Source organism: Polyodon spathula, chromosome 5 (assembly GCF_017654505.1).
Source record: "Polyodon spathula isolate WHYD16114869_AA chromosome 5, ASM1765450v1, whole genome shotgun sequence".
Lineage (NCBI taxonomy): Eukaryota > Metazoa > Chordata > Actinopteri > Acipenseriformes > Polyodontidae > Polyodon > Polyodon spathula.
Genome location: NC_054538.1, coordinates 16,058,804 through 16,086,722, shown reverse-complemented (window position 1 = coordinate 16,086,722; position 27,919 = coordinate 16,058,804). Strand labels below are relative to the sequence as shown.

At 38.2% G+C, this 27,919-nt stretch overlaps 1 protein-coding gene across 1 annotated transcript; it reads right to left on the bottom strand.

Moving 5' to 3' along the window:
* Window positions 1–26,265, bottom strand: LOC121315620 (cell division cycle 5-like protein). The gene is made up of 16 exons (XM_041249870.1): window positions 26,066–26,265; window positions 25,087–25,190; window positions 24,829–24,990; window positions 24,347–24,474; window positions 24,089–24,188; window positions 19,257–19,475; window positions 18,891–19,035; window positions 18,328–18,516; window positions 17,243–17,391; window positions 13,571–13,733; window positions 13,135–13,299; window positions 12,886–12,966; window positions 12,403–12,645; window positions 11,660–11,857; window positions 1,502–1,714; window positions 1–1,409 (listed from the first exon to the last, which is right to left on the bottom strand). Exons 1-16 carry the CDS (start codon window positions 26,108–26,110, stop codon window positions 1,302–1,304), a joined length of 2,412 nt encoding a protein of 803 aa, XP_041105804.1. The 5' UTR covers window positions 26,111–26,265; the 3' UTR covers window positions 1–1,301.
* Between the last annotated feature and the right edge of the window lie 1,654 nt (window positions 26,266–27,919).

The following is a 27,919-nucleotide window of genomic DNA, read 5'->3' as shown; positions in this document are numbered from 1 at the left end:
AAAAAATATTTCAAGATTTCAGGCCAATTAGCTCATTTATTTAAAACAATAGTACCAAGGTTATTTTACAGTATTTAGTCGCTGTTTTATGATTAGGTCCTCGAACAATGACAAACATAATTCCATGCCAGTGGTGGTTGTCCACTATGAAAGGCGCTATATAAAATATTGATTGATTTTGAAAGGTATTACAGTGCCTGCGCATGATGAGATGCGAGAGATTTAAATATAATTTTAGACCTGCAATATAACATTTAAACATGCATTCTCTAGTCTAGCACCAACACAATTTGTTAAAAAGATTAATTTATCTGAATAAGGACATTTGACACCAACAATACTCCATGCGATTCAAAACTGAGTCGATCAGCTTCTTTACTGCATACTGAAAGGTGCACCAGCAGACTGCTGAAGCATGCTTTTAAAGATGCTAACTTGTTTCTCCAAGTCTGATCCAGGAGGATATTTAGATGAACATTTGTTGCGACTCGTTTCATAATGACATTTGAGGTTGCTTGCCTTGTACAGACTAGTGTGTAACAAGCGATTTGTTGCAGATGAGACAAAGAGGTGTACCACTGTTTTCAATGAAAGCACTCTTCCTCCCATTCTGGCTTATTACTCGTAGATGGTTTGCTCAATGCCATTGTCTACACCAAACAAACGAGCACTTGATTAAAAACTACAAAATTGACTTTCAACTGCATATTCGTCTTTCACTCGAGGGGATCGAAATACACATGGGCCAGCATGCGGTGTACGTCATCAAGTGACAAAATGTCCTTGCTGTGTACATGCAGGCTCCAAACAAATGAAAAAAGAATAATAAACACGAATGAATACAAAGAACAAGAATAAACTCCTTGTGTTTATTTGTACTTTCTCTTCTTTTTGTTTATTATTCTTTCTTCAGTTCATTTGAGCTGCAAAGTGTGCATCACCCAGCATTTCACCAGGAGCCACATGCTGTTTGCCATGGTTTGGCCACCTCTGGCATAGGGGTTTAATATTTAAATATCACATTTATTCATCCGCAAGCTTTTTTTTCCCCTCTTGAATCATCTGTTTCATGAAAATAAGAGTCTTGCAATGCCCAACAATAAGATACATATTTGTCTGTGGCAGAACTGAGGAATGTTGTAGCAAGCCTGTGAAATAAAAAACTACATCGATTTCCAAACTCACAACTGCAGAAAATGACAACTGAAAAGCTTTCGTCTTGCAGTCTGTACAAAAATCACAGTAATAACTTTATTGGGCTTGGATGCATGCACCATTGGACCTCACAACAGATGTTTGCTCTAAAACTTGGAAGATATTAAAGTCTCTTTTTCCAGAAGAAGGTCAGCATATCTTTGCTGTAGTTCTTTTTCTCTCTCCTGCTGCCTCTGGACATCCTCTTTAAGTGCCTGGCAAACAAAACACACAAATTAGTTCAAACTGCAAAACTGCGCTAGAACAGCACTTAACAGAACATCTGCATTTTGGAAATAGTAATAACCTCTTGTCTCCTTGGGATGGCAGTGTCCTCGTGTTTCTTCAGCTCCTCAAATGTGTGCAGTTCCAGGTTAGCCTGTTCAATCTGATCCCACAGGTCATTCATCTGTTTTATGAGCCCCATTGCTCTCGACTGATAACCACCCAGCAAGATCTTCATTTTCTTCTCCATCTTTGCCGCCCTCTTTGCCTCCATCGTCATGTGTCCCCTGTTGATCTATTGGTGAATAAAACATAACATTAGGTTATTATCATACCCCTGATTCCCTGAAATAGAAATGTAACCAGCAACCATGGGGATTTTATCTTTTAGCCCAAATTACCAAAGCTGCTCCTTTAACCCTATGCTGCCGGAGTGCTTTTAACTCAATTGTGTGTGATCTATGACCTTTCATGTCATATCGGCCATCCAATCACCAATCTTTTTTTTTTTTTTTGTGTGGGCGACTACAGGCCATGTCTCCATATAACTGGTTTAGGGCCAAGGTAGGTGAGACATATTATAAATTACAAGGACGCATCACAGACACCAGCATTTTAGCTGAGTTCACTGCAGATTCATCTAGAGACTTGTCAATTTAAAATGTCTGGTGTCTCCGGTTCTACAAGTCCAAGAGTGCTGACCTACAACTCAATTTAAAGGCGAGTACTTGGACTAACTAACCATTTTCTGATTTCTTTAGACTTAGACCCGAAGCAAACAAACAATTGCTCCGACTGACACGAAGTCTGGATGTGGTCAACATAATATGCCAGTGCCCTAACCGGACAGAGGGTATGGAACTTTTTCTCCCTGTCAGATTGGAAAGGATGTGGATGAAAGGCCACTGACTGGTTGATATGGAAAGCAGAAATGCTTTTAGAGAGAAAAGCAGGATTATTGTGGCGACTAACCTTAGTGCTTGCCTTTGCAAAAAACACTGTTGAGAATGCTTGTATTTTACCTACCTACTCAGCGGAGGGAATAGCAAGCAGGAACGCTGACTAATGACAGGAATTCCAGCTTTGCTGAAAGTAGGGACTCAAATGTCAATTTTCTAAGTGCATCCAGCACTACAATAATTCACCAGCAAAGGACAAAGTCCTTTCTAGGGGTTCTTAACCTCCGAGCCTTCAAAAAAACTGTCCCGTCAGGAACTGTGCTCCTGGGGAAACCAAGTCAATTTTAATATGACAAGCTGAGCTAGTTGCCAGGTAGATCTAAAGCAAGTTGGGAGATTTCCCTTCATCAAAAAAAGTCCTGCAAAAATTGAGTCGTGGGTTCCAGTCCACAGTCCACACGAATGGAATGCACCCTATTTCTAACCATACTGGGAGCATGTAGACACAGCTCTAGTATTCTGAGTCTCAATGACTTTGTCAGATAATACGAGAAGGCTCAAATGTCTCAGTTCAGGGGCCACAGCAAAAGCAGAGCTTTTGGGTCTGGACAGCACAGAGTCTCCCAAGCCTGGCTTAGCTGGTCTACGACGGGATGACAGCTCCCACGGCTGAACATAAAGGAGCTGTGCCAGTGGCAAGAACCAGATCCTCCTGGGCCACTTTGGAGCTACTACAAGCATCCAAGCCTGACCTTGCATGATCTTCTCCATGCACAGTGGAAGCAGTGGCAAAGTCCTGGTCCAGCTATGGGCCTGTGCATCTATGCAGAGTGTGACCGCTCTCCACTAGTGAATACCAGTCGGGACAATTGGTGGATTCCTGGGTTGCAAAGAGATCCATCTCTGCGCACACAAACATCTCCTATGAGGTTCCCAACCTCTGGAGGAAGTCGTCTTTCCGAATTGTGGGTGCCCCCTCTGGAAAGGAGGTCGGCCACCCAGTTCCTCACCCCTGGCAGGTGAACTGCTTTTACTGAAAGCAAGTGCTTGTGAGCTAGGGATGGGTCGGTATACCGTTTTCGGTTTAGGTACATTACGGTACTAATACCGTTGCTTTTACTCTAAACCGCAATTATCATAATTCGGTTATACCACGGTTAACGCACTTTTCAACTGCAAACATGCTTCTTCTAAATTAAGCGATGGTACTTGCAGCCTTAGCAAAGTGACTGAGAAAGATCTTTTTGGGAACTGAAACTGTATTTTGATAATGGAAGGAAACTGTCAATGACACAGAATACACGTTTCAACTGCTGCATTCTGTTACCCAGAGTTTGCTGCTCCGGCTACTCTTGGCTGCTGTCTTTCTGACGTCACATGCAGCTTTTAGAGAAATGCTATCTCCAAACCTTGCAGCATAGCACACCTTTTCAACGTGCTTTATTTACATTTGTCTGGATTATCAACAGTTAATTTAATGTAACAAATTAACGTTAACTTTATTGTAAAATTATACATCACTTAGCACAGATTTAGTACATTATGTTTGTTTAAATTATTTATTTAATATAGCGTGGACAAGGCTAAAATGTCGTTCACCTCCGTTAACAAGGTGGCAGTAGTAGTTTTAGTGTTTTTTTGCATTACGATTAGCACGTCACTCGTGATCTTTGCATCGTCCCTTTGGTTCACCAGCTGCAGCCAGCCTCCCGCAATAACATTTCAAAGCTGCGCTGGGCTATGCAGAATCTGCAGATATTTCTGTGGGTGTTGACTGACGTCTACAAGCTGAAACTCGGAGCAGCTGATTCAAATTCAGCGCCGTTCTGAGACACGGGGGAGGGGAGGAGCCAACAGCACAGCAGAATGCAGCTATAAACGAGGCAGTCTTCCCAGCGACAGCAAGTGGAATCGACAGCGTGGGAGAAGTACAGGCGTGAAAAAGTGCAGAGAAGTTTAGAAGCAGTTTGGAAGCAGGTTGACGGCTGCAGAAGAAAAAACAAACAAAAAAAACAAACGCCCCATCAGCATGGTCCTCAAGCCAGTAATCTGTGACACCTGCATGATGTGGGAAATCTGAGAAAACCCAGCAGAGCTAAACCAAGTGTGCGTAAAGTGCCGTGCGATCCAGGACTTGCATAAACTAGTAAGTATGCTAGAAATGAAGCTGGAAGAAGCGAGACAGCAACAGGATCTTGAGGAGCTGGCACACCCACAATTCATGGAAGTCTGCACCTCCCCTAACAGACTGAAAGCCACCAGAGAGATAGAAGGCCAGAACAGCTAGGTTCAGGTAGGCAGAAGCAGGGAAAAAAAGAAACTCCGTCAAACACAACCACCAGAAAACAAAACAACCAACAAATTTGAGTCACTTCAACATTTTGATAAGCAAAACCAACGAGAATGAAAGAAACAACACCCAGGACCCTATTGACAGTGGTGACCAGACAGCAAAAATAAGGGAGGTCATGATTGTTGGGGACTCCATATTAAGAAACACAGCAAGTTCAATTTTCAGTTTGGACCCCCTTACAACAACAGCTGCCTTCCAGGAGCCTCTGTCAAGCACATCCCTGAGAACATGGACAGGCTCCTAGAACGAACAGGAGAGTAGTACTCATCTACCAGGTAGTAGTCGTCCACATCGGTACAAACAACATTGGAAGAGAGAGATAAAAATCCCTGCAAAACAAATTCAGAGAGCTAGGAAGGAAATTAAGACAAGACCAAAACTGTGGTATTTTCTGGTATACTACCGGCACCTTGCAAAGGACCATATGGACAACTGGAAATAATTAATCTAAACGCATGGCTGAAGACGTGGTGCACACGGGAAGGCTTCACCTATCTTGATCATTGGACCACATTCTACAGCGAGGACTATCTGTATAGACAGGACGGACTGCACTTAAATAAAAAGGGAACCAGTCTACTTGGAGAAAAGATCCTCGAGCAGGTTCAGAAGCATTTAAACTAGAAAGGGGGGAGAAATCAACAAAAAAACAGAAGGGAGACCGGATCAAAACAAGGACAACAACTCAGGTAAGACAACCATTAAATGTATTTATCTAAATGCTAGAAGAATCAGAAACTTTTAGAAGTTGAAGCTACTGCACTAACAAGTAACTATGATGTGATAGGTGTTACAGAAACTTGGTTGTCAGAGTGATGGGCACGAATATGACATTTGTGGGTATACACTGTATAGGAAAGACAGGCAGGACAGAAGAGGAGGAGGGGTAGCGCTATACATAAGAAACAGTCTTGAAGCCCAGATGTTAAACCTGGACAAAGCCGAATCAATATGGGTCAGAATAACAGACAAAAATTCAAAGGGCATAATAATAGGAGCATGCTATAGACCGCCACGTTCAGACGGTGAGCAAAATAATCTGTTATACAATGACATTAGAAATGCATGTAGCAAAGAAGCAGCCATATAAAATGGGAAAACCCGGGGGGGGGGGCACGATGGATGAAATTGAAATGGTGGAAATGACAAATGACTGCTTCCTAACACAATTTGTCAATGCACCGACTAGAGGGGAGGCATGCCTTGATTTAGTCTTTTCAAATAATGAAGACAGAATAACTAAAACAGAGGTCAGAGAACCACTAGCATACTCAGACCACAACATGGTCTCATTTGAAGTCCTTTTTAAAACCCCAAAAGTAATGACTAAAGCTAAGGTTTATGAAGGTATGAAACGGAGACTAACAGAAGTAGATTGGAGTAAAATAGAGAAAACATCCACAGAAAAAGGATGGCTGTTCTTCAAAAATGTAGTACTAGAGGCACAAAACAATCACATCCCTAAAGTAGACAAATCTAAATGCAAAACTAAATTGCCAAAACGGTTTAATAGATCAATTAAAAAAAAAAATATTCCGCGAAAAAAGGCACTTTACAGATCGTTAAAAAGGGACCAAAAAGAAAGTATGCAGAAAGACTACACGGAACTGCAAACGCAAGTCAAAAAGGAAGTTAAAGGCCAAGAGAGAAATAGAAATGAACATTGCTAAGGGGGCTAAAACCAATTCCAAAATGTTTTTCCAATATTACAACAGCAAGAGACCATTCAAAGAGGATGTTAAATGTCTAAGAGATACAAATAGCAAAATCGTAGATGAAGAAAAAAATAGCAAATATTAAATGATTAATTTTCACAAGTTTTTACAAAGCAGGATACGGACAACATGCCCCACATGTCACCCAGTTCCTATCCAGTTTTAAATAACTTTAGCATAACTGAGGCAGAAGTGTTAAAGGGAACTTAAAATAAACTTAAAATAAACAAATCCCCTGGGCCGGATGAGATCCTCCCAATAGTACTGAAAGAAATGAAAGAAGTTATTTACAAACCGCTAACCAAGATCATGCAACAGTCTCTTGACACGGGTTGTATCGACCAACTGGAAAATTGCAAACGTAATACCGATCCACAAAAAGGGAAACTAAACTGAACCAGGTAACTACAGACCAGTAAGCCTGACTTCTATTATATGCAAACTTATGGAAACTATAATAAGATCCAAAATGGAAAATTACCTATATGGTAACAGGGTCCTGGGAGACAGTCAACATGGTTTTAGGAAAGGGAGATCGTGTCTAACTAACTTGCTTGATTTTTTTGAGGATGCAACATCGATAATGGATAATTGCAAAGCATATGACATGGTTTCTTTAGATTTCCAGAAAGCTTCTGACAAAGTCTCACACAAAAGATTAACTGTCAAACTGAACGCCTTAGGGATTCAGGGAAACACATGTACATGGATTAGGGAGTGGTTAACATGTAGAAAACAGAAAGTACTGATTAGAGGAGAAACCTCAGAATGGAGTGTGGTAACCAGTGGAGTATTAGGTCCTTTGCTATTCCTAATCTACACTAATGATTTAGATTCTGGAATAGTAAGCAAACTTGTTAAATTTGCAGACGACACAAAAATAGGAGGAGTGGCAAACACTGCTGCAGCAGCAAAGGTCATTCAAAATGATCTAGACAGCATTCAGAACTGGGCAGACACATGGCAAATTACATTTAATTTAGAAAAGTGTAAGGTACTGCACACAGGAAATAAAAATGTGCATTATAAATATCATATGGGAGAAACTGAAATTGAAAGAAGAAATCTATGAAAAAGACCTAGGAGTTTTTGTTGACTCAGAAATGTCTTCATCTAGACAATGTGGGGAAGCTATAAAAAAGGCCAACAAAAAGGCCAATGAATAATGTTTTTTTTTTTTTTTTAAACAAACTCACCATGGTAATAATCATTGGAAACTTGTGCAGTGTCGTAAATGTAAATCCAATAGCAGGTTATTAATATATATATTAGCATATATATATATATATATATATATATGATACATGTTTGTGTTTTCAGCAAAAGATAATTTCCCAATTCTGCCATCAGCTAAAGTAAAAATACTGTTATAGTATAACAGAGTGTACAACTTTAGGGTTTTTTTTTTTGTTAGTTTGTTTTAATTATCCTCATTGTCTTTACAAAAAAGAAACGTACCAAGTTATTTGGCATAGTAAAATACTAAATACCAAATGTTTAAATCATTCCATGAAAGGAAGTGTGTTTTGTTGGTTTTATTTTTGTGAATTATGGTAATTTAAGTAATCTACATTAGTCTTTCTTCTTTTGAGACTATTTGCCAACTTGCATGATGCACTGTATACCATGATATTAAGGTTAATACGGTATTTTTTTTTTTTTTTTTTTAATGGTTATCATATCGTGCAAATTTAATACCATCCCATCCTTATTGTGAGCCCATAGTTAATGCCCCTGGGGCAACACGACAAACAGAGAGACCGGAACCCCCACCCGCCCTTGTGGTTATTGTAAGACACCACTGTGGTGTTGTCTATACGGATGAACACATCTCCATTGTACCTGTAGGAAAAAAATGCAGATGAAATGCCCACAGCTCCAAAACATTTAAGTGTCGATCCTCCCATATGGGTTCCCACACTCCCTTAAAAGGAGCAGCTTTGGTTACATTTCATACTTAAAAGGGAACTGCACACTTTCCACAACTTGAGACATCCAATATCTAGAACAATGGAACTTAGGATTCAGCTAAAAACAAGAATTAATGATAAACTAGAACCCAGCTGGTATACTTTGCTTTAAGCCATAGGATCCCTGGAGCACCAAGCATGAGACGTGGTCCAATCTATTAATAATTTTCAGGGTTCAATATTAGCACTTGTTCTTCCTTATATTTGGTTTAACTTAATGCCTGAAGTCCGTCAAACTGACATCTGGTCTGTTGGGACAAAATAGCGTGCATGCTAATGTCGAAACCTGTAATTCTATTCTGATTATTTTTATCCTGGGGTTCAACACCCCTGAAGCATGGGCCCTTCCGAAAGGAGTACCCTTCATTACTGTTTAACGTGCAATTCTTAATGCAGTGAGGATTTAATCAAGTTATTTGCCAAAAAAATGAGGCTAACATTGTAGTAAAGGCATCTGCTAAACATCCCGGGTGTAGTTTCTTTTTTTTTTTTCCCCTGAAAAGTGACAGCTAGTATAAAGTATGTTTATGCTACCAGCCTACATATGGATATCTAGCAGGCTCAAGAGAGCAATCTGAATTAATGCATCATTCCAAATGCAAAAACAAAACAAAAAAAAAAAACTATTGATGTAGAGGCTTAAGAGTAGAGTAAGGTATCAAAATACAAAATAGTGCTGTTGAACTAAAATTACTAACATTCACATCATATTATGTGCACATGCCTGACTAATATAAAGGCTCAAAGAGGCAAGATAACTAAACATTGGTTCCAAATGGAAAACCAGCATGACACTCCTAGAAAATGTATAAAAAACACACAAACATTTTGAACATGCTTCATACTTGCTCTTGTTTTGGTTTCAACAAGAGCAAAGCAAGCAATTTAAATGTTTACTGCATCATCCTCAAATTACAAGGCTGCATTTCACTGGGTCTATTATCTAAATTAATTTTAAAATGAGGGTGGGGGGGGGGGGGGGGGGGGGAGTTAAATCTTTCCCCTTTCAACAAATGTGGTTGGCTATAGCCAGATAGAGTCAAACTATTTACAGGTTTAATTTCAGAATGTCATCATGTTGTTACACAAAAAAATATAACAATAAAAAGGGAAACTTTAAAACAATAAGCAACATGGCAATTTCCACTATAGGGTATTTATCAGTTATTCTTAGTGTCAGCATTTCTCCTCTCAAATGTGTTCTGTTTCAGAGAAACAATGACTTGTAGCAAACCAATACGCCGCTGACCAAAGTCCTCGCACCATTAAAAATAAAAACCCATATACTAAAAACAGTGACATTTTGCTACATGCAAGACTAAAATGCAAAACCCTGTAGTTTCACGCTCGCAGTAAACCCTGATGAAACTATGCATAATTTATTTTCAGTTATTCACTTGAGTTTAATAAGAAGCAGGTTTATGCTCCCCTGTATTTCTGATTACCCTACATATGACAACTGTGTTTGGAACCAAATTAAGGACGTTTTGATGCATTAATGACAAATGTGGTCTGCAGCTGTTGCTACTATAAATCGTGTTAATTCTCTGAATGAAACTTCTGCCGCCCTTTCTCCCCTCAGAAGTAGCTGCTGTGTGAATTGATTCCAGGTCGCCACCCTCTTTTTTTCCATGCCAAGAAATATTAAACAAACCCACCCTTTGTGAAATGTTTCCTTGATTAACTGAAACTTAACCATATGTGTCCGAACAAAATATGCTTAAAATCGCAGTTTCAGTGGCGCCAGCTCTCTAACCTGTTATAAGTTCTAGGTTGTCTTAATTATCGATTTTACTGTATATAAATGGAGGTTAATTTTATCCTTATACAGTGCTTCCTCGCTAGAATGTGGGTCTCAAGGGGACACACAAGCGCTCTAACCGAAGAGCGTATTAAACTGGGGAGGGGGTGGGGAGCACCGTGGGACATAACACACATCTGACAAAAACAAAATCAAATAGCTCCCTCTCTACAATGCACATATAGTGAAGCAAAAATGTAATTTTCCGTGAATGAACCATGCATTAAGCACCATGTAATCAGTTATATTTTTTTTTTTTAAAAAAAAAAAAAAAAAAAAAAAAAAAGGTAACATTCCCACTCATGGATCATGTTAATTAGCAGTTTTTAAACTTAACAGCCTGGCTAAACAGTGGTCAGCAGTACAGTTCGAAGCGACAGAAAAGCAACCCAAGTGTGAGAAGGCCAGCGGGTTGGAAGAAGAATGGGAGCGCCCCAGGTTCGGCTACCGGAGCGGGGCTGAAGCGTCTCGTCTCCCAGAGAAAGCTTCAGCAGCAAAAAAGTAAATACATTAGGAAAAACAACCACGTAATAGGCCTAATATTTATTTAGTTATAAAACAAATGCTGACTAAGATGTCTGTGTTATAAAGTGCCAGCATAGTTTTTCTTCAGTTCAGATAATGTACCAAAAGGGAGAGACAAACAGAAGTTAGAAGTTAGACTGAGAAGTTTACAGTCTGAACACCAGCACTATTTACTGCAGAAATACTGCATGAATCACTAGTATAAGGAATTGGAGGACCTGGTGTAGGAGCGTTATATCCACAGCGCGTTACAACCGACAGCGTTGCAGCGAGGGAGCACCATCTCTTTCGAGACAACATTAAACATATAATAACTGATCTCAAGGAATGCAGAAAGGGGTGCAAATGCACCCCACATACATATATATGGTGCACTTACAATTTAAACCAAAGGGACGACAAAATTGGTTTACCAATGCATACCTGTGCTTTAATATGAAGTTGCATTGTGCATAAAAAAGCAGCTTCAGTCTTTTTATTCAATTATGGTATGTAAAATGTATATATTTTTAACCCTCAGGAGGAGGAAAGGAGTGCAAATGTACCATGTACACTTTGAAGGAGGATTACTCCAGTTTCAGACAAGGATGTTCTTGGTATCAAAATAAAGGTAAGCGATTCAATTTATTCACATGTAAGGATGTCCTGTGATCTTCAAGGAGTGGAGATATTTATTTTAAACACGCTGGGTGCTGCTGCTGACGAGTAGTTAACTAACTGCTTGTGCAATGCAGGGAAGATGTGGTTAAACAGTCAATGAAGATGACTTGTTTCTACAAAAAAAAAAAAAAATCAATTCTGAAACAATTCTAGATTTAAAAATAAATGTCAATAAAAATCAACACATTCTGCGTAACAATTTCAAAAACACCTCACCAGATGCACATACTGGTAATTATACATACACAAAGCAACACTGCATCCTGCTGGAGAAATTACGTAAATACACAGTTATCTTTATAGCTGTTGAAACTTACCTCCAATTTCTTTTCCAGAGATTCGATTCTGTCCTTTTTGCTGGACAGATTGGCTCGTGTATATCGCCCCTGCCCAGGAAGGTACAACACCTGGCTGTAGCACTCTTCCCACACCTGGTTGTAAGCATCAATCGAGAGATCTCCATGCCCCATGCCATACTTCACCACCTCCATCTCATGTGCCAACAGCTCAGCAGCCTGAAGGTCAAACAAACACTCCTGTTATTTCATTTTTTAATAAAGGATTTTTATTCACTTAAGTTTAGTATTTGAGGAAAAGTCAATATGATACACTGATCCAAACATTTAAGGGATATTTCAAAGAAGTGTATATTAAACTTTAAAAATCTTCAAATCATATTACATACCCAATGTCCCTCGAAGACATTTTGTCTCGAGGGCTGGTAAATATTTTCAACAGACATCTGGCATTTACAAAACTTGATGTACACAGCTATTGAAAGCTAAATTCAGCAATGTACTGTTAATATACCTGCTAAAATAAAACACCTTAGAAATGTGTACTGAATTCAATAATATGCAATGTTTTTAAATTACACATTTTAATAGAAGTGTTATATTCATTGCATTCAATAATAAAGTAACACACTGGGATTAATTTGTAACCAAATCAGGAAACTCATCATAGAGTCCACCAAGAGAGTCCTGTGAAACGTGACAATTGTTTACGGCATATACATTCAATTTATATTGAATGAAACCATGAACCCTCCCCCATTTACCTTTTTCAGATCATCTTCCTGCATTTTTTCATACAGGTTACGTTCCAGGTATATTACATGCTCTGCATTGTTCGACCCAGACCCCAGTCCTTTAGCCTTTTTACCCAAAGCATCTGTGTAGGGGTGATGCAAACTGTCAAAGTGAATCATGGTGATCATTTCTTTCTTTATCATTTCTTCTGCCTTCTGAATCTCTGTTAAAGGTGGTTCCACATTCAAAGGTCTTAAGATGGTCTCATTTACCTATATTAAAATAAAAACAGATTAGCATAGTAAAAACAGAACAGCCAGACTAGTTGTGTCAGATTACCCATCTATCTTGATACACTTCACCTTGACAACCTGTAAAATTTGTAATACTAACCACGACACTCAGGTGGCCAGCCTGGTTTACAATCTAAATCAACCCCAAAACACTCTGTGCAATGTAAAAGTGTGGAATAAGGGGGTAACATTTACACCACTATTTATTTTTGAACTCACTTCTGATGGTCTTGGAAAATTCCTCTGTACAGCCATATGTCTTTGCTTTAACTCCTTTTCGCGTTCTGCATCTCTGACTGCCTGAAAGAGACCAGAAATAAAATACCTTTCAGATCTTACCACAGAAGCTTTTTCGGCACAACCCAATATGAATCACCTCAATATGAAACATGTGAAGTTAGTTATATCATGTTATTAGTTTTTCTTGCCAAATAAACACCTTGCAGTGTAGTAAGACCTACAGTTTACCTGTTTCCTCATGTCAATTTCTGCTGCGTCTTCTACAAAGCTCTCATCTGTTTCATGTTCTTCCAGTTCTTTTTCAGCATTTTCCGGAAGGACGATCTCAAAGTCATTTTTTGGTGCTGGTAAACCCATCAAGCCCATTCTCAGTTGTTCACGTGACTCTCTTTCCTATTGCAATAGAATAATTCTGCATCACATCCCCAATCTGCTGAAAACCACATACATGCTCAAGCCTTTCTTTAGCATTTCACTTTACAACTAGGACCTAAAGTGTGAAGTGGTTGTGAAGAAATTAAATATAAAACGCCAAATAAATATTTGGGTTTAAGGAGCACACATACCTGTAGATATGCACCTGCCAACAAACTACATGCATGAACACTCCTAATCAAGTGGACACTTAACTAGTACATTATATAAAAACATATTTTAGTTTTACCAGGTGCTTAGAATAGGATGGATCATTATAATCAACCATTTCCTCTTCAGCATTAATGTTGAGCTTGTCGCGTAAAGGGGTTCTTCCAGGGGTTATTCCAAGAGCTGGTTTAGGTGTGAGCGCACCACGTGGGGTCAACCCATCTGTTCCATTAGTTGGCGTTCTAGAGGAAACAGAAAACTGATCAGCCATCAATGTCCAATCAGTACAATTCAGAAATTCAGTCATTACATTTTCTAGCTGCAGTTCATGGATCATTCTGTTTTTTAAAATGTACTGTTTGTAGATATCTATCTTTTTTTCTGCTTGAAGTAACTTAACAAAAAAATAGATGGTGATTAAGATTCAAGAAAATGCACAGAGTCCTTTTCTTCAATCAGTTGCCAGGTTTATTGAAATATGCAGGGAGTCTGGTCCCAGGTACAAGACAAACAGAATACTCATAATTACAATGTTTGCATGACATTAAATACCCTTCTGTATAGATGGTCCACCTCCCCTTTCTCTGATACTTAACCAATGGTCAAGGAACAACACATTATTCTGTTAATTTAGTGTGCGTGTGTGTCTGTATGTGTGTATGTGTGTGTGTGTTTGTGTAGTCTAGTGTGACAACCTCTGAACTCAGTGCATTCTTCACACTCCTGGAGAAAAAAGGTCCATAAATCTGCCCCTTTGATCCCAGTGGCATTATCTCTTTCGATCTCTCCAAGAACCTCTGGGTCCAACGTCAGTCCCTGGGAGTCTTTTAGCCCCTTTATGCTTTGCATTCCAAAGTCTTAGAGCCTGGCCCCTTCTGGTCCACAGCATTGTTATCTTTTTAGCTTGCAGTCAATGCTGGGCAAGAAACTTGTAGACACAAGGTCTCTATCAATTGTAAGCAGTACATGCAATTTGAACCAAACAGTCTGCTATCTGCAATATTAGTCTCTTTTCAGAAAAGAACACCAGTATAGCTCTGCCAGTCCACATGCGTAGCAAACTGCTAATCAATTCTCAATCCATGTTTTCCAACACAGCTCTATGCACTGTTGGATGTTTGATTCCATACACAAAGGCTTCAGTAATGAGTGGCTGTATTTACCGGGAGGGAAACTAGACTCCTATTGAATAGCAGTTTCACCATTCTAGGTTTTAACGTGTTTGTTGATTAGCACCAGAGTATAGGTAACAAGCTCAAGTGCGTCTTACTAACTCATTCTCCACCAGCGCCAACTTTTGTTTCCCTTCTGCCGAGCGTTTTATCCTGCCCACGTTGACTTTGTTTAACTGGGATACAGATAGCAAAGAGGAGTTTGGGGGATTTGTGGAGAAAGATCTGGTGAATGTATTCTTTGTAGAGGAAGGAGAAGTTGGGAGAGGAGCACAGTCAGAGGAGGTTTTGACAAGGAGAGAGAATGCGAGCGGGATGATAGGCAGAGGAGCAGAAATGACAGGGAGTGAGGAGAGTGACTGCACAGCTTGGAGACCAACCACCAAGACAGCCGTGATAAAAAGTGATGATTTTTAACACATCGAAATCAGGGCCAACTTGTGTGTGGAACAGTGGTGAACCATACTTTAAAAAAAAAAAAGTATGTTCACCTATGGTCTGTCAGTTAATTGTGAAAGAACCCAACTGATACACTGAGGCGATCTGTGCGAATAACACTGCAGGTCCCAGCTCCTGCTTTCCTGCATGATTATCTCCTGCGCGGAAATAGTGAAATTAGCCCAATACCGCGACTTTTACAATATTCTTAAATAAAAATTAATTCATAATTTGTATTTCATACCAAAAAAAACCATTACCGAAACTGTATAGCTCTGCTATGTGCCTGTAATATCTGCCATGCACCCAGCGCTGTGCAGTGATTATGTCACGTGACTATATGCAATCTAGGCAGGAAATTAAAATACTACACACCGTAAACAAGAAAATGGATGTCTCTAAAAAGGCTAAAAATGTGCCCGCAGCAGATCACGAGCAGCATCCAGAAGGACTTTTACACAGCGATGGAGGTACTCTTCTGTACGCCCTGCAATGTTACTGTTGGTCACTACTGAGAATTGGCTGTTGACAGGCACTTAAATTCAAGCATTCACTGAAAGATAAAGGTGGAAATCCAGAGCAGCACTGTGACTGCTTTACTTGCAAAGAAACAAAAACATTCATGGTCCAAAAGTCCACCGAAAAACATGAAGCACGAAACACATAATATTGACCTGACAGAGGTGTTTGTTTGCAAAAATATCAACCTTGAAAATTTTGACAAAGTTACGTAGATTCTTCAGACTGAGTGTAGCAAATAATGGAGAGATTCCTTCATCAGTCCAGTTGATAGGAACACTTACCTAAAGTTGCTTAGTATCACAAACAGGAGATTATGGTATTGGTAAAACAGTCTGGTTGCTTGTCAGTGGTCACTGATGAGTCGACTGATGCCCAAGATCAGTATGGGTTACACATTGTATTTGTTTTGCAAGACCATAAATGGTGAACATGCATCTGATGCACTAGAACTGAAAGTTGTCATTGCAGATACACTTTACCTACAGGTTGATAATTACACTGTTTCACAAGCTATTGTAAAGTGCTTGAATAATTTTGATGTTGATTTCAGTGGATTTATTCCTATATTTGATGTTTAAAAAAATATAATCTGTACACAATTTATAAAACAGTTCCGTGCACATTCTGCGAAATATGATAATTTAGCCATGACACTGCCGTGAATTTTAAAGAATTTTCACAGAGCCTTATTCATCATTGGAGAACAATTGATCAGAAATGCATTTTTCTAGGCATTCAGATCACTATGGGTATTATTGGCAAGCCACAAATATCAGGATTACTGGAATAGTGCCATGCAGTCCATTACACAGACTGCTATGCATAAACCATGCATACAAAAACATTATGAAGGTCTCAGTTCTTGCCTGCATTTTGTAGACAACAACCTACGAATTGAGGGGGAGATCAGCCGGGTTATGATCCATTATTCAAGGTTCGCCCCCTTCTTGAAAAGCTAATAGGCTACTTTCAGAGAGAACATTATCCATACCGTAATCTGGCTATTGACGAATCAATGTTTTTTCTTTTCTTTTGTCAATTCATTCCAAACAAGCACAATTGTTTTGGAATTAAAAATGTTGTCCTCACTGATGCCGTTACGAAATAGAAAATATAGCTATCATTAAACTACGACACGGTATATTATTTTATTATAAACTTAATTTTTAGAATCTGAGTAATAGTAAAATATTGTAGATAGCAATATGTAAACACTTAATATATTAAAGCTTTGTAGCTTTACAGGGATGGTGTAACAGTGTTAAGTGTAATTATAAATAATTAACAAAACAAAAAGCAATGATAGCACATTTTTAAAAGGTCTTTAGAATGTTGGCATCCATCTTAAATGGGCAGGCTGGGAGCACAAGGTTCCATGCCAGCAAGGCAGGGAATGAGTTAAACTCAGAACAGATAAAACTATTATGCAATGGGAGTCTTATTTCCATGTCTGACTTAGATAAATGCAATAGACCCCTGTGTCTTAAGAGTAGTGAACAGGAGATCCACCAACATGGTTAACCAGCTATCACAACACACCAGCTAGAACAGATGTATTATTTTGTAACGCTTTAAAATGTACATTTAGTACCAAAATCTTAAGTGAACGTGCAGGTTACCTGAATGGTGTGGCAAGCACCGTATTAGGTGTCTGGACAACTTGTCTCTGGGGAGTAACTCCTGAGAAGTCGCTCTCATGAAGGGGAGTGTTCAAACCACCTTTCAGAGGTGTATCCACATTCGACAGGGCCATCAGGTTCTGAGCTTCCTGTTCAGAATTTAAACAAATTGCTAACAATGTACTGTGTATACTGTACATACATGCCTACTGTGGCAAGTGCGGATTAATAAGGTAAAACTTTGCCTAAAGAATTGAAATACTATTAAACTATAAATGCGGAACTAAGCATCCCTGGGCACATAATGCAAGGGAAATGGCATCTCTGATAGAATGGTTTGAATTCATGAAATAAAATGGATTTATGAAAAAAAAAGTGGTTGTAAAGTTGAAGCATTTACATGAAGTACGCACCATTCATTGTTTCTAAAACACAGTAGGAGGTGGTCTATTACATTGTTTAAACTTCTGCCCATACCAATGTGGCAGTGAAACTGAATTTGGCAAGCAGTGTTTATGCAAGCTTGAAAATGAGAAGTCAGTAAGGTCAAGATAAGAGACGTTGACTGTGTGCCAACAGCTGAACTTGATCTACAGAATCAAACAATACAGTTGTTACCTGAATATGAAGCCAATCATTGAAACAGTTTAAAGACAGAACTGCACATGCGCACAATATGGAAGCCTTATTAGGTCACAGTGAAGGGTGCCATTACATTTTGCCAGAGCAGTTTCTATGACACTGAAAATAAACATAGTCTAGTATACTTTGCAACCTAAACCAAAATGTAATAGAAAGGTATATTCTAATTTCAAACTAAGTTAGTGGTGGATCAAAGAATCTCAAGTAGAAATTTACAGTATTGCAGGTTTGTAGATCACCAACAGTTTCTAAACTGCAGACATACTAGATCAGTATACTGAACAATTAAATATGACAGGAGTACTTAATTCACCAAGAACAGGCCCAAAGTGCTAAACAAACAGTGAAGGAATGAAAAAGTGCAAACATTTGTCAATTTCAAGACCATCCTCGGTGCTAGCAGGTGAAAAAAGCTTTACATATTTCAAGTGTTTGAAGTTCACCTGTAGAATCCTGTCCTGAGCAGCTGGTGTTTTTGGAGTGCGCAGTGCCATTGCATTGTTGGTCACATTATATTCAGACAGCAACGCACTGGACGCAGAATTCGTAATTCCAGACTCTTCGGCCGTCTGACGAGCCAGCTCACTAGCTTGTCCAAGTTTTACAACTTCCTCCAGTTCAGAATCGGAAATCTAAAAATCAAACAAAAACAAAGCTTGACTAAGGCATAACCAAGTTCAGTGGAAGGTATCTGTGTAAACACATGTATGAAGGCAATATCTTGAAGCGTTAAGTCTTCATCACCAAGTGTCTAAACTAGAGTTTGTGTACATTTTAAATGAAGACAATCAAGAAATAAGCAAATGCTCTGTAAAGCACTTTGTGATGGTGGTCCACTATGAAAGGCGCTAAATAAAAATAAAAATATTACATTGACTGCAATTTCTTGCACTACTTAAAACTATAACCAAAACACATATCTATTTTGTTTTGATTGGATTACTGTGTATTTAACACAAAAAAATACTACACTAATATTTGTTCCCGGATGAAAATATCTGTATACCTGTGGAGCTGGGAGAACTAATTTGCTCCTCTTCTTTGTAAACTCTGATACTCCACTGGTCTGCAAAATAGCAGAAGGGAGATCTGATTCCTTCTTCTTCTTTATCTTCTGTTTATCTTTCTTGCGGTCTCTGTCCTCTTTTTCACTGTAATATATTAAGATTTTACCGGAAATACGTTTAAAGAAAGATTGCTGTATATTCCACCATACGATCCTAAATGTTTTCTGCATGTTCAGCAATGTAGAATTCCCAATACATAATTCTACAAGTCATTATAAAAGACTCTGGAATCTAAACGCTGCCATTAGATTCTTAATAAGCTCACTGGTTTATGAATGCTCAACAACAAACATAGGAATACTTACAATCTCAAGTCTCCATCAAGGTGCTGTTGGCGCAGCCTTTTAAAGTCTGGCTCCAAGGCTTTGTAATTCTCCATTGAAGTGTCGTAAAAACCTTGAGCTGGCTTCTTTTCAAAGGGGATCTCAGCATTGTAATCCACACCTCTTTTCTTCTTCCTTTTCTTTTGTATCTCAATGCCAGCTGCCCTCAGCTCCCTTCTCTTCTGAAGCGCAGCAAGTCGTCTATGTAGAGCAAGTTGTTGCACAAAAGAAAGGAAAAGAAGTGTGGAACACAAAATAGATATATTTAAGCAACTTCAAATCAAAATTGACTAGATGTGGTCAGGTGATGTACGATGCTTAATAGTGAACAGTACTATCAGTACCTGAATCAATATAGCTAACTACAAAACAAAATATAAGCTATAGAAACATTGATTTCAACAGGTTAACTGCATTAGAGTAATGCATTCAAACTAAACACATCATGACTGAAACACTTTTCAGAGCTCCAGACTGCAACTAAAATGGTTGCAAATGCGACAATTAAAAAAAAAAATTGTTTGTCTTTATGGGACATAAAAACACTGAAAACATGCAATATCCCACTTTCATTTTATTATATATGTGCAATATGTATAAACGCACTATGATGTCAGTGGGCGCCTTTTAACCCTTTCAAGGCCTGGCCCAAATGTTTTAGGCCCGCTCTTAAACAGCACTGTCCGGTTAGTTTTTCAATTGCACCAATTAAAACATCGCTGAAATGTGATCTGTGTGTACTAATAGGTTTCAAACCTGAAGGGAAGGCTCCAACTTTGAACCCAGATGAGACTGTAGAAATGAAAACAGAGAGAATTTTGTAAAATGGAATTCGCCAAGCGATCATGCAAGGTAAATGCGCAGGCTGCAATCCAGTTTGTTCTGGAGAATGGGGCGAGGATCTAGATTTAGAGGATGAAGAGCTTTTGGATCTTATTTTCGCTGTAGACAGAGAAGGCAAGACGACTCATGATTTGATTTTGTACCTCTTCTTTTATTTATGTTCTTGCTCACATACCCCTTACTAATGCCATTACATAGCAATCAATTTGTATTTTATATACGCCTTTCATAGTGGACCACCATCACAAAGCCAGGGTTCGACATTAACCATGGCCTGGTGGCCCGGGGCCGGTAGAGAGCACAGTTTGGCCAGTAGTTATGAAGCACTACAGGTCCAACTGGGCTGGTTACATTTAACTAGTATATTATACTATCCATCAAACACCTATAAATACCTCCAATGTTTTGATTCAAACACAGGCGCCCTTGAGAAAGATATGTACAACATATTGAAACGTTGGGCAGCTGGCTCTTTGAGCTAAAATATATATATATATATATATATATATATATATATATATATATATATATATATATATATATATATATTGCATATGGCTTCCGTTTCATGAATCCAGGAAAATGGGCCAGTGTGTCCAAAAAGATGAAAATTTATTTACAAACCATTTTTTTTAAAACATAAAACTACAAACTAATCCTAACTTTCCCTTTGCGCATCATATTTGTTGTACAGTCAGAATCGGAGCCTGCGTACTGAAGTGCTGTGTTGGTACTCGTTCCCGCAGCAAATCTTTTACAAATCGGGTTTTCTACAACTAAGCAACCAATAAGCCAAAAGGAAAGCGCTGAAATCAATAAATCATAAAGAGTAATTATGGAATAAAAAAATGTAGACGAACATTTAGAGTAGAGGCTTCATTATGACAGTGAAAAAAAGGTAACATTCTCTCTTGTTTTTTGTCAGTTTCCCAGGCTTGCAGATAAAACAGCAGCTTTATTTGTTGTGAATTTAACATTCCGTTCACATCATATCCAGTCTCACTGTAAGATGTCCCGGTCGACACCCAGATACGAATTGTCTAATGTTTTGATTTGGGATCCGATCACAATCTTTGGACTCGCTGGTATCACACAGCAAGATTGGCGTCGACTTGGGAGAGGCTACAAGCGACAACGCGCTAAATAGGATTGTTATTTTGTATTATGAATATTGATTTAATAGTGTTTATTATTAGAATTGGGGATGGGAATTTCGAATAGTTTCCTACTTGAATACAAAGGGTGCAACATTTTTATGTATTCTATTACCCGAACGCCGGTCTCTTACGCTGAGTAAAAGGCAAATGTGTGTGCACAAGTAGACAGCATAACAGTGTAAGCCGGTAAAGTTTAGCCAGGTTCACAGAGTGTTCAAATCATGTCCAAGGTGAGATTTCTTTGTTTAATACCTTATTTCCTTTGGCACAAGTTTTTCCTTTTGTTTACTGAATTAAAATACAGAACTCAATGAGCAGCAACATCACAGCAGGTATCTCTTCCAATTAAAGCAACAGTAGCATAATATTGTGCAAACCACCAAATAATATTTTTTGCTGTAGTGTATTCAGAATAAAATAACACCTACCACATAGCAACCTAAATATTCTACATCCTGTTTAATGCTAACAAATAATATTTATAAAATAATCTTAATAGTGCAAATATTGTAACCTGGCCAAAACAATAGAAAATACATTCCAACAGTACAATAGTTTAACATTACTAATTATAACTAGCCATCAAGTACTGACATCAGACGAATCTAAGTCAAGATATTTTGTTTATTCAATAACCTGTAAATAATTCAAAACAAGGATACCCGGTTGTACTTTTAATGGTCAGTGTAAATGTTGCCGTTACACCATCCATTCACAGAAAGTTAACAGTAGATTTTTCACATTGAACCACAGTCCAGAATTAAAAAATAACTCCTTTCCAACTCCAAGTATCTTGCCTTTTCTTATAGTCACTGTGTTGTTGTGCTTAACGTTTAGTATGTCTTTATATTCATAATAACGTTAAATTACCTTTCTAATTTCAATGTTACCCAAGTTCGGATTACCATACTTCCTTTAGATGTATGTTACATGTTTAATGGCTGAAGTACCATATTGAAAGGCTTAGTTTAGCCACTTTCTTTTGAGAAGTGGGCTTTCTTTGGTTTCCATACAGTTAGAAACATACTGAAGATAAAAACCATCGAGAAAAAAATACATAAATATATTGGGCCAGATAAAATTGCATCCGGGCAATGTAAAAACACTAGCTCAGTGGCCCGAGGGGCCGGTAGTTACAAATCTAAACTTAAGAGCCCTGAAAGCGCTTTACAAGATGCAGTAACAACAAGAAAATCTGCAATACATAGAAATGCATAATACATGCTATACAGTAAAAAATAAAAAATAAAAATAAAAAAAATAATAAAACAGTGCATAATACATGATAGTAGCATAATACATGAAATAGCAGCAGCAACATAGCAGCTAATAGCAGATATCAGGCTTAAAGAGCATGGAAAGCACAAAAGAACAGATGGGTCTTGAGAGTTGATTTAAAGTGAGCAACGATGGAAAGAGCATCACGCACCAAAGCTAGGAGAGAGTTCCAAAGAGTGTGTCTCCATGTGTGTGTATCTTCATCCAAGAGGGAAAGGAGGGGTGGACTTTGGAGATGTTTCAAAGATGGTAGAAGGAAAATTTGACCACAGAGGAGATGTGGGCATTAAAGGAGTGGTTGCTGTCAAAAAGTACACCAAGGTTTCATACTGCGGGGGAAGGCAACAGCAGACAGTTTCTGAGGTTCAGGGCAGCTATATTGAGATTCTTAAGTTGAGTTTTAGATCTTACTAGGAGTTCAGATTTGCTAGTGTTCAGCTGAAGAAAATGGCAGACATCCAGGCCTCGACATTAGTAATATATTTAGGACAAGTTATCGTGTTTGCTGTTTCCATGCAAGTTGGTTTATTTACTGTATTTATATATAAATTACCTGTCAAACTGAACCCTTATCGATATTTATTTAGGCAGATGATTTACTTTACAAACAGACCTTCTAACAAGTCTTTTTTTTTGGTCAGCCATTTTATGTCTGCACAGGTTTGTATTTTTATTTGTAATTTACCATCTGAAGAGTACATTTTTTAGCCAGATTTTTAGTGGTAATGCTTGTAAAACAGACATTTTAGGTCGAAGGTTGCTGTTTATTAGTTGCGTTATAATGTTTGAGTAATAGACATTATTTGTAGCTTATTTGTTTTACTAAGAAGCAAATAAAGTTACCTTTATAAAAGATGATCATACAGTCACACAGTAATTCTTGCAGTTTATCATGCTTCTCCCATGCTTATACTACGTATTCACTGTGCTTTACTTTTATGTGCCAGTCGAGAATGAGACTACCATTCTTCTCTGATTTACCGTGCTTGACAGTGCAGACCTCAGTGCAGGTGATCAGGGAGGCAGGCCAGACAAGCACCAGAGCATCTGGTAAGGCATACTCAGATTGTGAATAATAAGAAAGATTTGATAGCTGCACATAGTTCACAGACTTAAGTTAAGGCAAAATTCCAATTAGGAGGGCTGAGTTAAGGAACACATTGCCAAAAAGGCAGAACTGCAGGAAAGTTGAAGTTCACTTTTAAGAACCAAATATATAAAATGACAGCATGAAGAATGGTTACAGCAGCAGCATTTGAGAACAGGTGTAGTGTCAGAACAGCAGATCACATGGAGGACAGGCAAGGCAGAGCAAGTCAGTGTCAGGGAGCATAGGTGAACAATGAGGCAGCAAACCAGCGAGTACAAACATTACATTTCTGTTTTAGTGTTTTTCTTGTATTTTAAGCAGTTGAATATGGAAGCAACCAACTTGCTCTTAAAGTGGCACCCAACTGCTGTATTTGGCACACAAACTTTTTGGCCTAGGAGCTATTGGTCCTAAGACAAAAATGTCTGAAGCCCTGCTTTTATTACCTGGCTTCCTCTAGTTGCTTCTCTCTTGCTTTTCTTTTAGCCTTTTTACCCTGAGTGTTAGCCAGACGAGCTCTTGCCTCAGAAAGCATCTCCAGTTCATCTGAGAAAAGAAAGAAAATTCAAGTCACAGAGAGTAGACATTTACACTTTTTTAAAAAATCTTTAATACAGTTCCACCAGGAATACCAGCTAAAACCCTGTTTTGCAGAACACAAATCACCACCACCTTCTTGAAACTTTAATCTTATGATTGTGTACCTTCATCCATATCAACAGGATCGGGCCTGGCGGGCTTCGTCTCTGGGTTGGGATCAATCTCGCCTGGTTTGAGCTTACGAGGGTCATCAGCAGTGTCCTCCTCATTGTCTCTCTGTGCAGCTTTGTCTCTGAAATAGATCATTAGTAATATGAACATTTCTATTTAATTATGTACTAGGATTTTATAAGTAAATATATGCCACATGTGTAGGTAATGAAAGTAAAAGGTTCCATAAATATACACTCTACATGAAGTGTCAAATAGCTATTGTACTAATATTTCATTTTTAAAACTGTTCTTGGAATTAGTGTTGTATCACAGATATCACAAATGGAAGGCTATAGAAGATGGTATTCTAGACTGCAGAACTTGCTTTATAACTTATGGCACATAGTTTATGACCTACTTTACTGTTAAATCTTCATCTACATTATCTATATTGAGAGATGAAATGTCTTGCAGTTTGGAAGGAGACACTTACAGCAGGAACTCGTAATGCTCCAGACACTGAGCTGCTGTTCTTCCAATGATTGGAGCAATCGTCCTCCACTGAGTTGGCATCAGCTTAGCCAAATGAAGCAGCTTCTCCTCCTCCTCACGTGACCACTCTGTCTTCTTAATGCTTGGGTCAAGCCACTCATACCTATTTCACACACAGACCGGACAAACGAGACTTAGTGAGCATATATTTAATAAGAACCTAGCATTTCAATAACATCACTGCAAATGTTTTACTCACCATCTAGCTTTGCACTGCTTGGCAGATTTTCTGTGTAACAGGGAAGCGATACGGGACCACTGGTTTTTGCCATATTTCATAACAGCTGCTTTAAGAATTTCATCCTGGAACGAAAACAAACAGAAGCAGTTACATCATGTTGTTTAAACCATGGAACAAACCCCTGTGTTTAAACTATTAACCCTAACACACCAGAGGCAAGAGGGGATCGGGTAAACATATGAAACAAGGGGGTTGCTTTTAATTTGTTATGCTGATAATATATGTAGGTAACACATGGAATGAAATTTGACATTTAGATACAAGGCAAAAGCACACAACTGACAGTGATGGACAGCTCTAGAATCGTATGAAACTATTTGTTGTTTGTACTTGGGGCTGAATAGGCTATTGCTACAGGTGCACGCACTTATTACAGTGTACACAAAAGTGTACTATACTAATACTAATTCTGATCTGTTCAGGTCAAAATGGCACACTTGATAATTATTTCTCACGCCGACAGACTTTGTATCTCCTTGCAAATAGAAACACATACAAAGGTCTCATCATGAAAAACATGTGTCTGGTAAATAATACATACAACAATATCAGGTACATATTGTTGGTCCCAAGAATTAACGAGGTTTGTCTAAGTCTGGAACTGAAGAAAAACGGGGGGAAGTTTAATATTCAATTTTAATGATTTAAAAAGCATATGTCTCTTATTTTCAAACTTGGGAGTTAGCTTTTTAATGTTGTTAATTTCCACAGTAAGTATTAACCCCTCTAAAACTCAGGGATGAGCCTTGGCCGAATGGCATTTTTCGTTCCCAAACTTGTCTTACGTTGTAATGTTTATTATTATTATTATTATTATTATTATTATTATTATTATTATTTACATGAATATAGACATTGCATTTTATTTTGCAGAATCAAAATAACTTTTACGTGGTGCGTGCAGTTACCGACTTGTTTTGATTGCTTTTACGCTTACCTCGGTATTTCGCCAAACACCTCCTTTTATCATTATCCGCGGCATCTTGGAAGTTGATCACAGTTAATCTACGTCTGGAAAACAAAATAACCAATTTTAAGAACAATTTAAACAAGATTTTCTACACACTACTCTGTAAATTTCGAGCAACAGAGTTTTCAATATGGTTCCTCGAGTTCCGTCGGCAAAGCACCATGGGATTGCAGTAAAAGGAAAGCTACAAGATTGTTACAAATAGCACTTAGGGGAGGCACAGCGCCATGCGGCGAAGAGGAGGAGTACTGCCTTCACTGTACTTTATCCTATTTTACCATGATTTTAGATGTTTTTATAAGGCAATACACAATGTAATGATACCACATTACAGGTGTGCAATACAGTTGTACCAAGGGTCAAGCAAATTAAAACTGAAATGAATATATATTTTTTTCCACATTTATGATGTTGATGTCAGTCAAATAATGTTATAAAACACAAATATTCAGCACATTTGTAGAGCGTTGCACAGTACAACAGAACAAGACACTTCATTACTGAAGGAAGTGAATACAGGAAGGATGTGTTAGAATTTGATTATATGAATATAACATGTTGCTAATATCATTAGCACATAAATTTTGAATGATAATTCCTTATCCTTTAGATTAATTCAACATACGCTTTCCATATAAGTAGTTATTGGCAAATAAACATTTAAAATTTAATTTCTCAAACTATTATAAAGGTAGCAGCTACTAATTATAGCTAACCAGGTGCTGCAACCTGCTGAATTCGAGGTTAACTGATTGTAACCCTCAACCAACTCTAAATGCTCAATATTTCAGTTTCCTGATTTTTGTTTGGTCAACTGTTAGGTAATTATTGATAGAAACATGACCCTATATTTTGTAATTGTGGGGAATAGCATAAAAAGAATGACAGGGCTGCTTAGAAAAAAAAAAATCTGGATTCAATTGAACAGTGGTCAATCTAAATACTTCTGCAAATCTGATGAAGAAAAGGAAACATCTTTTTCATGTAAAACCCCAACCGCTGTTATGTTATATTTAATAGACCCTATAAGGATGAACAGCCTCTAGGCAGTGGTGTCAAACTCCAGTCCTCGAGGGCCAAAGGGTCTTCTGCTTTTCATTCCAACAAGCTCTCAATTAACTTAACTCATCTCATTATTTATTCAATTGGACATATTTCATATTTTTTCAAGGTTTTTCAAAGTCGATGATTTCAGAAATGCACTTGATTCAAGGTACATGACATATAAGACATTTCGAGGCCTGGAAAACAGTGTTAAATATGTCCAATTAATCACATAATTAGACCAATTAAGTAATTTAGAGCTTGGGTGGAACAAAACCCTGTTTTAGAGCAAAATATTTACATTGCCTGCCAAGTGGAATTATAACAAAACTGTCTCACACAAAAAGAGAGCCTTAAATGAACCTGTTTAGCCCCCAAGGGCTTTTCCTTCAAACACCAATCCCAAATTACTGTAGCTACAGGCTGCATTGTCTCAAGTGGGAAGAAGCAGCCCTGAGCTACACTTCTGCTTTGTTTTTCAACCTCAAAAGACAGTGGTGTGTAAAGTGCTACAATCCTTACTTCAGCAGATAGTGTAAAAGAATGTGGAAACCAAATAATATGCATAGAGCAATAAATTAAAAGCAACTGCAGGACTACAAAAAAAAAGAAACAGAAGTAATTTCAGGGACTTCATGTTTATATTGTTTCTGCTTCTGGACATATTATCCAGCTACAGACCCGTCCTTCTTTGTCTGGGCTAGCTCCCAACAAACTAACAAACTACATGGATGCAGAAAAGAGCTGTGTCAAAACAGGGGCAGGTATTTACACCTC

Bases quoted from the DNA above. Each gene is read 5' to 3' on its own strand.
- LOC121315620 (XM_041249870.1), bottom strand. From the start codon at position 26,110: ATGCCGCGGATAATGATAAAAGGAGGTGTTTGGCGAAATACCGAG. The intron at 18,517-18,890 runs GTATACAGATAT...TTTGATTTTTAG, and splicing joins TAGTTCTCCCAGCTCCACAG to ATTTCCGATTCTGAACTGGA. The intron at 11,858-12,402 runs GTAAATGGGGGA...TTTGACCTTCAG, and splicing joins AGGAAGATGATCTGAAAAAG to GCTGCTGAGCTGTTGGCACA.